Source organism: Odocoileus virginianus, chromosome 32, assembly GCF_023699985.2.
Source record: "Odocoileus virginianus isolate 20LAN1187 ecotype Illinois chromosome 32, Ovbor_1.2, whole genome shotgun sequence".
Taxonomy (NCBI): Eukaryota; Metazoa; Chordata; class Mammalia; order Artiodactyla; family Cervidae; genus Odocoileus; species Odocoileus virginianus.
This window is the reverse complement of record NC_069705.1, coordinates 36,003,629-36,017,168: the sequence shown is the minus strand read 5'-3', so window position 1 is coordinate 36,017,168 and position 13,540 is coordinate 36,003,629. Positions and strand designations below refer to the sequence as shown.

Genomic DNA, 13,540 nt, shown 5'->3' with positions numbered 1-13,540 from the left:
ATAAGTACACAACGTACACAAGTGTATTTATTACATTTGCAAGCTCTTTGTTCTACATTTCAAAAACGCCGCCATCAAGCTGTTGGCACATTTATGTACAAAACAGATTAATTATAATGCCTGCTACAAAGCACTCTCTGTGAAAATACAAACTCTAATACCAGAAAAAAAAAAAAGTCAAAAACATCAACATCATTACATAAGTTTAAAAGACAGTTTTAAAAATCATCACAAACTGTTAAGACACAGAACCGAAACACTATAAGATAGAATTTAAAGAAGCCCATTAATACTTTTGCTGAATATCTGTAATACTGCATATATCAGAAAAATGTTGAACCAGTAAGATAACCTAAATGTAAAAAAAAGAAGCAAAACCCCAAATTAATTAAATAATAACTACAGAATGCATAATCATGCCACAGATAAGCCTAGTAATACACCCCCTACCTACTACAAGGATTGTAAAATTATGGATGATGCACAACTAGTCATTGTACAAAGATTGTTTCACTCAATAAATTTTATTAGAAATGCACTTACACTGAGAAAAGATTTCACAATGGTCAAATAGTGCACAATACTACCTAGTTTTTATACACTGGCAAGAAAGTCTTGTCAGGCTACATCATTTTAAAAGACACTTTACAGCATTCTTGTAGCATTAGAAATAACCCGAAGAAGAGTTAAGGTTAAAACAAACACCAAATTTGGTCCAATAATACTGATTGTTTTTTTTTTTATTCCTTTGATATAGGTACGTCTTATAAATGAATACGAATGAACATTTGGTTAAAATGATTTACTTGAAATAAAAACACAAGATATCACTACACTTTGAAAGGATACATTGTATAGTGGCCTCTGACCTCACTTTAAAAAACACTACAGGTAAACCAACATAGATTGGAAGGCTGCAAGCAAAGCTATTATATTAATGGAAGCCTTTTCAAATATATCATACACATTGGAGGGATCGTTTACAGAGGTGCAATCCATTAAAATGCTTTAAAGTAGGTAAAACAACTTCGGAGGGGTTAGTGTGCTTATTTTTAATATACCACCTTCATAAAGGTAATTAATGTTCCACATTAGCATATTAAAAGTTCCAATCCAGCCACTGCTTAAGTCACAAAGCGATCATTCGTCAACAGTTCGTGGTAGTTATTTCTGTTAAAGTCATCTCTATACTAAACTTTAAAAGGTAAGCCTGGTGTAACTATCTTAAAAAGGTAACTAGCCATGCATTAGCATCACTGTTTCTACATGCTCACAACAGAAACATGAGTCGTCAGAGAGAAATGCTTTTAGGTACATCAAGAAAAAAAAAACAGTGTTAACAAAGATAAGAAGCACTTTTTTTAAACCTACCCTTACAAATTTAGAAATTGCACCTTAGATTGATGAAAAGATTAACCAGGGCCTATAGTGACACGGCCACTGATCTTCAGACAGGAGTTTTGTGTTTTGAGTCATGATATCATTTCTGCCTATTGTCATAATGTACAGTGGTCCCTTTGAAGGTTACCTGTAGTTAAACTAGTTACTGAAATCAAAACTAAAAAGTATAAAAAGCTACTTTTCCTTTCAAAACATAAGAAAGAATGCAAAAGGTGTAATGTATAACACATGGAAGTGGTTAGAAATCAAACCTCTGCATCTGACAATGTTAGTCTCTTTGAACTTACAGAATTAAGTGAGTTTGAGAAATTTAAAAAAGAAAAAAAAAAGGCTGGATAGGAGCTTGTAGAAGAGATCTGATTACACCAATTGAACAAATTAGGAAATGAAGTGCTACACAACAAAGACGTGTATTCGGGTAATTCATAAGTCACCCCCACATATCATTGATGAGAAGCACTTTCATTTTCTTTTTCAAAAGATTGGATGGTTGGATGGCCCTTAGTTAAACACCAATGCATTTGAGTGACAGAGCTGGAAGGTGGTGTTTATGTGTACGCGTTGAGCCGCTCTTTGGAGCGAGTAGAGTGGATATCATGAAGCTCCTGCTCCTCCTTTGATTTGATGTCTTCATACTTCTGCATCCGGCAGGCGTCCTTCACATAAGCCCAGTTGGCAGACAGAACCATAAGGTAGTGGACCTAATCAAAGACAAAGATAACTGATGCGGGAAGTCTGTCCCATGTCTTCACTAAACCTTGCTATTAGGAAAGAAATGTTCAAATGATATACTTCTGTAGAATATGTTCATTAACAAAATGGGATGAAGATTTCTGCTGTAATAGAATATAAATAAAATATATTCCTTCCTCACTCCCCCAACGGTGACATTATCTTCTTGGCTCACTTTTTGCAGAGTCTCTTCTTCAGCTTTGAGATATCCAAGGGTCTTAATTCAATATTTTATAGCTTTTATGTGATGCTTCCTGTCCGTCTGCCCTCACTCAAACCGAAGACTACATATTTTATGGTTACGTATTTATGTTTTCTAATCTATTATAGGAAACAGTCTCACATACAGTGGAGTCCAGTGAACTGGGACTAATGAAATGATACACTGCCCAGTGTGCAATAGAAAACGGGTTCATGGAAACCCCAACATAAACCTGTGGATAATTATGTTAATTTTCCTTTCAACGAATTTTGCACTTTACATTGCGAACTTCAAGAGAGCAAGCAATGTGTCGTGTGACTCTTGTATTATTTTGTTTAAATTTTTAAAAAATGTTTATTTGGCTGCACTGTTTATTTAGTTGCAGCATGCCAGCTATTCCGTCTTCATTGCACCACGAGAACTCTTAGTTGCAGCAAGTGGGCTCTAGTTCCCTGAGCGTGGATGGAACCTGGACCCTCTGCTTTGGGAGATGGAGTGTTCCATCTGGATCACCAGGGAAGTCCCTGAATCTTGTACATTTATATACATTCATAATCGCTAGAATAGTTCAAGAAGGAAGCTCCCTATTTTTCCTGAGGAATAAAGTATGAAATAATGAAGCTCCTGGTTTTACCTGAATAGACTGAGCAATGAGATCACTTATTTGTTTTTCTTTCTTTGCCTTCCTTGTAGTCTTTGAAAGAGAAAAAGACATTTTCCAATTGGTGGATTTTGATGGATGAATAGGAAAGAGAAACTAAGTTGTCAGGTGTGTACTTTCTCTGAGCCTTAAAGGGTAGCATTATTTCTACTTATAATGAAGTAATATAGAACAGGAAAACTTTTTATTGAATTATAGTGATATTCTATATTATGTCAATTACAGGTATACAGTACAGTGATTCACAATTGCTAAAGCTTATATTCCATTTATAGTTATTATAAAATATTGGCTATATTCCAGTGTTGTACAATATGTCCCTGTAATTTACACATAGTAGCTTATATCCCTTAATCCCCTGCCTCTATGCTGCCCCTCTTCTTTCCCTCTCCCCACCGGTACCTACTAGTTTTTCTTTATTTCTGTGAGTCTGTTGCTTTTCTGTGTATTCACTAGCTTGTTGTGCTTTTTAGATTCCACATATAAGTGATATCATACAGTAGCTGTCTTTCTCTGACTTTTTTCACTTAGCATAATACTCTTCAGATCCATCTGTGGTGTTGCAAATGGCAAAATTTCCTTCTCTTTTATGGTTGAGTAATATTCCATTATACATATGGAATATTACTAAGTAATATTACTAAGTATATACATCTCATCTTTTTGCATTCATCTGTTGATGGGACAATTAGGTTGCTTGTATGTCTTGGAAATTGTAAATAATGCTGCTATGAACACTGGGGTTCATCTATCTTTTTGAACTAGTAATTTTTCTTTTCAGATATATACCCAGGAGTGAAGTTGCTGGGTCATATGGTAGTTCTATTTTTAGTTTTTTGAAGAACTTGAAAATTTTGATTAATCAAGATAGGAGCTAGGCTCATTCTAGAAAAGTAGGGATGAACATCAAGAATGTAAGGTAAATTCTAAACGGTGACCACTGTATTATGTTCATGCTCAGGCATTCAATAGGCAGTAGAAAGGAATTTTGACAAAATAATTTTGATACAGCGATACAGTAAAGCAACGAAATTCCTCTCAAATTCCGTATTTTGCTTCATTTGTTTAGAAATTGTAAGCCACATGGAAGTAGGAGCTCTGAATTACATTCTTGCATTTTCATAGTGAAAGCTTAATCACTGTATGTATAGTAAGGCCTGTACACATAGCCAAATGTGTGTTGCTGCTGTGAAAATATCAAGGGCCTTGGAGAGTGCTTATCAAGCTGCTGATACTCAGAATATTTGCCATAGGAATGAATTTATTTTTAGATGTTTAGAAACTTTCTCTTTGAAATCTGAGAAAAATATGACCCTTAAATTATTAATAAGAATCTATGAGTGAAATACTGAAAAGAATATCAATGTTACTCTAGAGACTGGAGTTTCCCAGCAGGTTTTCAGATATTTCACCTGGCCCTAGGTTAATGCAAGCTCCAGGCTTGTTACCGGACCTCAGCAGATGAATCCCGATCACCTAAATCTAGAGATGCTAAGTTGACTACTTTTGTCAGCAGACAGACTTTCCTAACATAATAAAAAAAATAATGGAGTAGTGCTATGCCCTGCTTAGTCGCTCAGTCGTGTCCGACTCTTTGTGACCCTATGGACTGTAGCCTGCCAGGCTTCTGTGTCCATGGTGATTCTCCAGGCAAGGATATGTGAGTGGGCTGCCATACCTCTGCCAGGGGATCTTCCCAACCCAGGGATCGAACCCAGGTGTCCTGCATGCAGGCAGAGTAGGGCACACATGAATCTTAGTCCACATTCTTACAACCCTTGTCTTAAATTACAGAGAATTTTTAAATACCTTGGTATTTAAGAGTGAAATTCATCTCAATTTTCTGATCTCTAATATAGAAATAATTACGGTAGCTGTCTTGTGAGAGTTGGATGAGATGTGTTGAGGTTAATGACAGTGCTATCTTACAAGTACTGATAAAGTATTTGATAGTAACTTCAACCAAGTATATTTTAAAGAAATGTTAGCTAATAGCAGTGCTATGGTAGCTATATTAATACTGGGAACAAGAGAAGTAGTTCTATCAGTAATTTCCCTGTTTCCAGAAACATAAACTTGGGACCAATCAATATTTAGAAGTTATTTACTTCTTAAGGAACTTATGCTTTGCCTTTATTTAGATATCTAAAAGGATGCTTAGTACTTAAGAAAGTAATCTTTTAAACTCTTGCTGTTTGAAATAACATTTATTTATAAGTTAATTCCTAAGTCTATGCAGATTTCTTAAGAAATATATAACATCTAAATTTTCTATCATCTTAAAATCTTTTGCTAATAGAATCACTTTATAGGAAGCATTTTTAGAGTCATTTAAACACTATTTTGTTCAGACAGGTACTTTTCACTAATGTGTGCCTGAAGGCATGTGTTTTTACACAGAATTTCACACACACATATGTTGCAAATGCAAACAAATGCTTTATTATGTACTTCTTTTCAGAAAATGATTTGCTAGATGTTTTATACATGGGTGTGTATTGCTTGAAGATACACGACCCTAGATTTATCCATTGTGCAGAGATGTGTGTGTGGATGCCGGTGAACAGATGTTTCCTGTTGTCTCACAGCTGGGCTATTTGGGATTATGGGGTCTGGGATATCACTGCCCAGAACCTATGGATGATTCTATGTTAAGAATATAAGGCCTTTGCTTATTATTTTATTGTGACCTCTCAATTACTCAGGCAGTGAGATCTTGTTAAACATCTCATATTCTGAAGTGAAATTCTTATGGAGACATTTATACACCAAATCTACCATGTTGAGCAATTAGCATGATATTGAATTAAAATATCTGAAAATCCACTATTGCCTTGATATGGCTATTTTTGTCAGGTATTTTTGAAAATAGGGTGGTGCTAGTGGTAAAGAACCTGGAGACATGAGACACGCTGGTTCCATCCCTGGGTTGGGAAGATTCCCTGGAGAGGGGCATGGCAACCCACTCCAGGATTCTTGCCTGTAGAATCTCATGGACAGAGGAGCCCCATCGGTGGGCTACAGTCCCTGGGGTTACAAAGAGTCAGACATGATTGAAGTGACATGTATATACATCTTTGAGAACAATTTTATAAAACAGAGTCAGGTCTTAATACAAATTTATTTATGAAGTCACTGAAAATAACTGGTCCGAAGTGGCTAACCAGCACATTGTCTCTGCTTTCCTGTTTTCAGTCTTTGACAAGAGAAAAGCACTCATTTTTTCCCCAAATGTTCCTTTCACCAACACGTTGGACAATGTATTGGCACCATAAGGAAAGGAATTAGATAGTTCCAAATTAACTCATCATTTCTGGGTATTGAAGTAGCTATTCCATAGCTGAGGTTACTGGGCACCTTCCAGAGCTCTCTGCTACTTACATTCTAGGACAGGAAAATAAGGACCGATCTACCCGGCCGCAAAAGCTCCTACAAAGTGCAGGGTCCTTGTTCATTGTTGACACTTGGCCTTCCACTAAACAAATGGAACTCATGGTGAGTTACAAAGAAGAGACTGGATCTGGCAAAATTCAGGTCCTCAAAACTTGGTAAAACCTGACTTTCAGGACTTGTTCTTAATATTTTTTAAGAAAGTTATGTACAGAAGACACGACAAGGAACTACTAAGGTTTATGTGAAGAAAAATAAATTAATCCTTTTTTCATAAATGACTCCATAAGGATGAAAAAAGTGTAATGTAAGATAAGGAATTGATTAAATTATTCAAATATCCCATTGATGCATATGTAGTACATGCTAAATAAATGATTTTTTTTAATGTTACTAGTAGTCTCATATCTAAAATGCTAAGGAATTTACTTATTTTGGTTAGTGTTACTAATATTATGGAGCATCTGAATCCTTAAACTGATTACTACATGTCAGTTCTATTGTAACGAATATCTTTCTTTATATTAAGCCTTATTTTTCACTTAATTATTTGCCCATTCCCCCCCTCTCTTTTTTTAAATGATGCTAAAATACATATGATTCCTACAGACTTTGGGTATTAGAGGCAAATGATCATCTCTACAGGCAAAGTGAAAAACCAAGCCTCAGAGCTTTGAGGTCTTACCATAGCAATGACTGCAGCCCCAGCTCCGGCAAGGGCAACAATAAACAAGTGGAAGGTCATGTTCAGCTGCAAAAGAAACCAGAGAGAAACAGACATGCATCAGGGTTACAACAGGAGAGTGATCAGCCGTCTGCAGCCTTATGAGTAAGAACTCTGCTCATCTTTAACAGAAGTGCACCTCACAATATCTTTTCTCCTGCAAGTTGTTTAAATCTTTGCAACTGCACCATTTTAATATAATTTCATATTAAAGATAAGATCATAATTAATAATGATGGTTTCCAGTAATATTATAACCATGAAGGCTATGGCATACCTTTTAAAATACAGCATTATGATTTTTCAACTTTCATTAAAATGAGAGTTTCTAGAAAAAAATTTTTATCATAAGTTTTTATTGAAATATGCAGAGTATGTCATTCTTATTTATCTTCTCATCCCCCTGCATAACAACATTGCAAGTGAACTTGCCTCTGAAAGAAAAAGGCGGGAATTCGATGTCGCTTTAATTATATATTCAAATAACAAAATGAAGCTCAAATTCTAACAAAATTAAAGGCTGTAACAACACTCACCTCAGTGGATTCACACATTCTCAGGAAATTCTCAGAGACAGTGCAAATTTTCTTTTCCTCTCCAATTGTCACAATTCCTACAACATTCAGAAAATTACAGTTTAATATTTTACATATTTTCAGGATCCCAAAGAGAAAAAAAGAAACGAGTGGATAAAATATAAGTAAGTTTCCTTTTATGTTATATTGTAATGGAAAAACTCTTTCTCAGCTTTCATGGCTTGATAATAATCATGAAAAATAAAACTAAGAATGGATGATCAAGACTAGTCAAGCCTTAAGCAATTTAAAACATTTTCAATCTGAATTCAATGGGATCTAGCCACCAGAATCTTCAGATTCAATTGTAGCTACTTCATTGGTTTGGTCCATTAATGTCATGGTGTAGGCATCAGAATTATTTGGATAACTATGCTCCAGATGAAGTCAGGATCTAAAAGTATTCTGCTTGTACAAAGCCTCCGTTAGTCTATAAAAGCATATTGCCCAAAGGAGCAATTTTTCTCTGCTAACGCTGAAAACAGTGTTATTAGTAAGAAGAAATAAAAAGCTGCAATTTCACTCCTATTTATCCTTGCTCCAGTTGGTTTATGGATCAACTGAATCAGAATCTCCTGACTAGAGATCTCTTCAAGAAAAATTAGAGATACCAAGGGAACATTTCATGCAAAGATGGGCACAATAAATGACAGAAATGGTGTGAACCTAACAGAAACAGAAGATATTAAGAAGAGGTGGCAAGAATACACAGAAGAACTGTACAAAAAAGATCTTCATGAGCCAGATAATCACGATGGTATGATCACTCACCTAGAGTCAGACATCCTGGAATGTGAAGTCAAGTGGGCCTTAGGAATCATCACTATAAACAAAGCTAGTGGAGGTGATCGAATTCCAGTTGAGCTATTTCAAATCCTAAAAAAATGATGCTGTGGAAGTGCTGCACTCAATAGGCCAGCAAATTTGGAAAACTCAGCAGTGGCCACAGGACTTTAAAAGGTCACTTTTCATTCCAATCCCAAAGAAAGGCAATGCCAAAGAATGTTCAAGCTACTGCACAACTGCACTCATCTCACAAGCTAGTAAAGTAATGCTCAAAATTCTCCAAGTCAGGCTTCAACAGTATGTGAACTTTCAGATGTTCAAGCTGGATTTAGAAAAGGCAGAGGAACCAGAGATCAAATTGCCAACATCTGGTGGATCATCGAAAAAGCAAGAGAGTTCCAGAAAAACATCTATTTTTGCTTTATTGATTATGCCAAAGCCTTTGACTATGTGGATCACAATAAACTGTGGAAAATTCTGAAAGAGATAGGAATACCAGACCACCTGACCTGCCTCCTGAGCAATCTGTATGCAGGTCAAGAAGCAACAGTTAGAACTGGAAATGGAACAACAGATTGGTTCCAAATCAGGAAATGAGTATGTCAAGGCTGTATATTGTCACCCCGTTTATTTAACTTATATGCAGAGTACATCATGAGAAACGCTGGGCTGGATGAAGTACAAGCTGGAATCAAGACTGCCAGGAGAAATACCACTAACCTCAGATATGCAGATGACTCCACCCCTGTGACAGAAAGTGGAGAACTAAACAGCCTCGTGATGAAAATGAAAGAGGAAAATGAAAAAGTTGGCTTAAAGCTCAACATTCAGAAAACTAAGATCATGGCATCTGGTCCCATCACTTCATGGCAAATAGATGGGGAAACAATGGGGAACAGTGGCAGATTTTGGGGGGGCTCCAAAATCACTGCAGATGGTGACTGCAGCCATGAAATTAAAAGACACTTGCTCATTGAAAGAAAAGTTATGACCAACCTAGACAGCACATTAAAAAGCAGGCATTACTTTGCCAACAAAGATCTGTCTAGTCAAAGCTCTGGTTTTTCCAGTAGTCATGTATGGATGTGAGGATTGGACTATAAAGAAAGCTGAGCACTGAAGAATTGATGTTTTTGAACTGTGGTGTTGGATAAGACTCTTGAGAGTCCCTTGGACAGCAAGGAGATACAACCAGCCCATCCAAAAGGAGATCAGTCTTGAATGTTCATTGGAAGGACTGATGCTGGAGCTGAAATTCCAATACTCTGGCCACTCGTTGTGAAGAATTAACTCACTGGAAAAGACCCTGATGCTGAGAAAGATTGAAGGCGGGAGGAGAAGGAGATAACAGAGGACGAGATGGTTGGATGGCATCACTGACTCAATGGACATGAGTTTGAGTAAACTCCAGGAGTTGGTGATGGACAGGGAGGCCTGGCATGCTGCAGTCCTTGGGGTCGCAAAGAGTTGGGCACCACTGAGTGACTAAACTGAATTGCATCATAATCTCCTGGGGACTATCACAAATTTGTATCTCTAGATCACCAGAGGACTATTCTATCAGAGTCTGTGAACGTTTGCCAGGACTATTGCATTTTTAACAAGCACATAGGTGATGCACTGCCTCAGACCTCATTTTACAGAAGTGATCAAGTTCATCCTAAAATGGGTCTTTGATTTTGTTTTGAGAACTCCTGAAGTGTTAAACACATATATACAAGAAAGAAAAAATTCACAACTTCTGGGCAAACTAATACCTCAGCTTTTAGCACTTGCTGCATAACAATATATGGAGTATTATTTAGTTTTAATATGTACACATATTCACACATTCTTAGCTGTGAGGTGCACCATCAACCCTCCATGTCTATTGATCTGCCTATACCAACCTGCTTTGCCCATAGCATGGGCAATTATTTCAGTTAAAAAAATCTACTTGCAATATCTTGAATTCAGAGATCCTTCTCTGGGACCTTCCTTTTTTGCCATGGTAAGTCTAAGAGAGGTTAAAAAGAACCTCTGGAAGATGTGTCTAAGAAATCATCATTAGTGAGAAATCTTCCCAGGAAGGCCATCTTTCTCCTGCTGATCTGTTGCAGACTTCGTTCAGTCACATGAAACAGCCTGGCTATGCATGCATTTCATTGCCTATTTCTTTATTCGTATTTGCAGCAAAACTTCTAGGAAGTGTTGCTTAGGCTCAGTCTGCAATTCCTTTCTTTCCATTTTCACTTAAGCCCTTCCAATCAAATTTCACCCCAATCCTCCACTGAAACTTTCCTTATGAAGATCATTCATGCGCTCCACATTGTTAAAACTGAAGATGAATTCTTAGTTCACCTTCTATTTGCCAGTCAGCAGTATTGGAGGCAGCTGATGACTCCTGCGAGGCTTCCCTGGTGGTTCAGTGGTTAAAGAATCTGCCTGCCAATGCAGGAGACGTGGGTTCAATCCTTGGGTTGGGAAGATTCCCTGGAGAAGGAAATGGCAACCCACTCCAGTATTCTTGCCTGGGAAATCTCATGGACAGAGGAGACTTCCATCCTTCCTGGTCTCTTTATTTGGATTCCAAAATCTACATCCTCCTGTTTTCGCCTTTCTGTTCTCACTGGCTTCTCCCTCTCAGTATCTTTGTTGGGTTTCTCCAGTGAGCTAGGATCTCTTTCAGCGGTGCTTCCCAGTGTTCGGTCCTCAGTTATCTGTCTCCTTTGCTGACCTCAGCCGTTCTCAGAGCTTTCAACTTTAAACATTATCAAGATTCCTAAATCCATACAGGTGGCCCCATACTTCTCTCCTGAAACCAAGACCCAAATAGCCAATTTCTTACCTGACAACTCTATTGAGACTTCTAATAAGCATCTGAAAACTAACACCGCTGAAACTGAAGTCTGATCTTCTCCCTTGCCTGCCCCACCACTGAGCAAGCTCTTTTGGCTGGCTTTCCCATCTCATTTGATAGCTAATCAATCTTCCCAGTTGCTTAATCAAAAAGATGAATTCCTTCTTGAATCCTCTTTTCCTGTCAACCCCCACATACAACCCATCGGGAAATTCTGTTGCCTCTGTCTGTACCCATTGTGATCCACAATTGGGGGTTGGTTTTTTTCTTTTCTTTTTTTTTTCCATTTATTTTTATTAGTTGGAGGCTAATTACTTTACAATATTGGAATGATTTTTGCCATATTACTCAGCCATTGAAAAGAATTCATTTGAATCAGTTCTAATGAGATGGATGAAACCAGAGCCCATTATAGAGAATGAAGTAAGCCAGAAAGATAAAGACCAATACAGTATAGTAACGCATATATATGGAATTTAAAAAGATGGTAACGATAACCCTATATGCAAAACAGCAAAAGAGACACAGATGTACAGGACAGACTTTGGGACTCTGTGGGAGAAGGCAAGGGTGGGATGATCTGAGAGAATAGCATTGAAACACGTATATTATCAAGGATGAAACAGATCACCATCCCAGGTTGGATGCATGAGACAAGTGCTCAGGGCTGGTGCACTGGGAAGACCCAAAGGGATGGGATGGGGGGGGATCGGGATGGGGAACACAGGTTTTTTTCTTTTCTGATGTCCTTTGTTTATAACTTGATTGCATATGCACATTAAGGATTCTTATTAAAGATATATTATTTGGAGGGTAAATAAATGCTATCCAGGCAGTAGATTCTTTGTTAACAGCAAACAGAAGCAGTGCAGATGATGTGAAAGGTTGCATGACACCTCTTCACATCACAGAGAAAAGCTAAGCCTGAATAAATCCTGGATGAAAGTGTACGAGGAGAGTGAATAAGTTGGCTTAAAACTCAACATTCAGAAAACTAAGATCATAGCGTCTGGTCCCATCACTTCATGGCAAATAGATGGGGAAACAGTGACAGACTTTATTTTTTTGGCCTTCAAAATCACTGCAGATAGTGACTTGCAGCCATGAAATTAAAAGACACTTGCTCCTTGGAAGAAAAGCTCTGACCAACCTAGACAGCATATTAAAAAGCAGAGACATTACTTTCCCAACAAAAGTCCATCTAGTCAAAGCTATGGTTTTTTCCTGTAGTCATGTATGTATGTGAGAGTTGGACTATAAAGTTGAGGGCTGAAGAATTGATGCTTTTGAACTGTGGTGTTGGAGAAGACTCTTGAGAGTCCCTTGGACTGCAAGGAGATCAAACCAGTCCATCCTAAAGGAAATCAGTCCTGGGTGTTCATTGGAAGGACTGATGCTGAAGCTGAAACGCCAATACTTTGGCCACATGATGTGAAGAACTGACTTATTTGAAAAGACCCTGATGCTGGGCAAGATTGAAGTCAGGAGGAGAAGGGGACGACAGAGGATGAGACGGTTGGATGGCATCACCAACTCAACGGACATGAGTTTGATCAAGCCCCAGGAGTTGGTGATGGACAGGGAGGCCTGGTGTGCTGCAGTCCATGGGGTTGCAAAGAGTCAGACATGACTGAGCAACTGAACTGAACTATCCCGTAACAGGGCTAAGGTTCAAAGAGCACCTTTAATCATAGTCATGCTTTACACTTACCAGATGTATGTCCCCTACAATATCTGGGATGTACTGGACTAAAAAAATATATTGCTTATCAGAAATTCAAATTTAACTGGGTGTCCTGTAATTTACCTGGCAACCCTCTCTGTGAGACTAGCCACATCTCTTCCAATTTTAATTTTTCAGATTAGAAGAATTAAAGGAAGACATTTTAGTTGGGGGCTAGGATGCTGAAGTTAGGGCTGTGGTTTCCCGAGCAGCTATTTTCCAGTGACCTCCAGCAGTAGGAGCCAAGGCTTCCTTTCCTTGTGCTTGCTGCTGCTGCTAAGTCGCTCCAGTCGTGTCTGACTCTGTGCGACCCCATAGACAGCAGCCCACCAGGCTCCCCTGTCCCTGGGATTCTCTAGGCAAGAACACTGGAGTGGGTTGCCATTTCCTTCTCCAATGCATGAAAGCGAAAAGTGAAAGTGAAGTCGCTCAGTCGTGTCCAACTCTTAGCGATCCCGTGGACTGCAGCCTAACAGGCTCCTCCGTCCATGGGATTTTCCAGGCAAG

At 38.1% G+C, this 13,540-nt stretch overlaps 1 protein-coding gene across 3 annotated transcripts in view; it reads right to left on the bottom strand.

Moving 5' to 3' along the window:
- Positions 1–13,540, bottom strand: part of GPM6A (glycoprotein M6A) — a 232,615-nt gene continuing 219,075 nt past the window's right edge. For all 3 annotated transcript variants that reach the window (XM_070460125.1, XM_020890191.2, XM_070460124.1), the window contains 3 exons: positions 7,647–7,723; positions 7,072–7,137; positions 1–2,102 (listed from right to left, as the gene is read on the bottom strand). In XM_070460125.1, the coding sequence (XP_070316226.1) occupies positions 1,950–2,102; positions 7,072–7,137; positions 7,647–7,723 (296 nt within the window). In that variant the 3' untranslated portion in view covers positions 1–1,949. The remainder of the gene's footprint in view (positions 2,103–7,071; positions 7,138–7,646; positions 7,724–13,540) is intronic.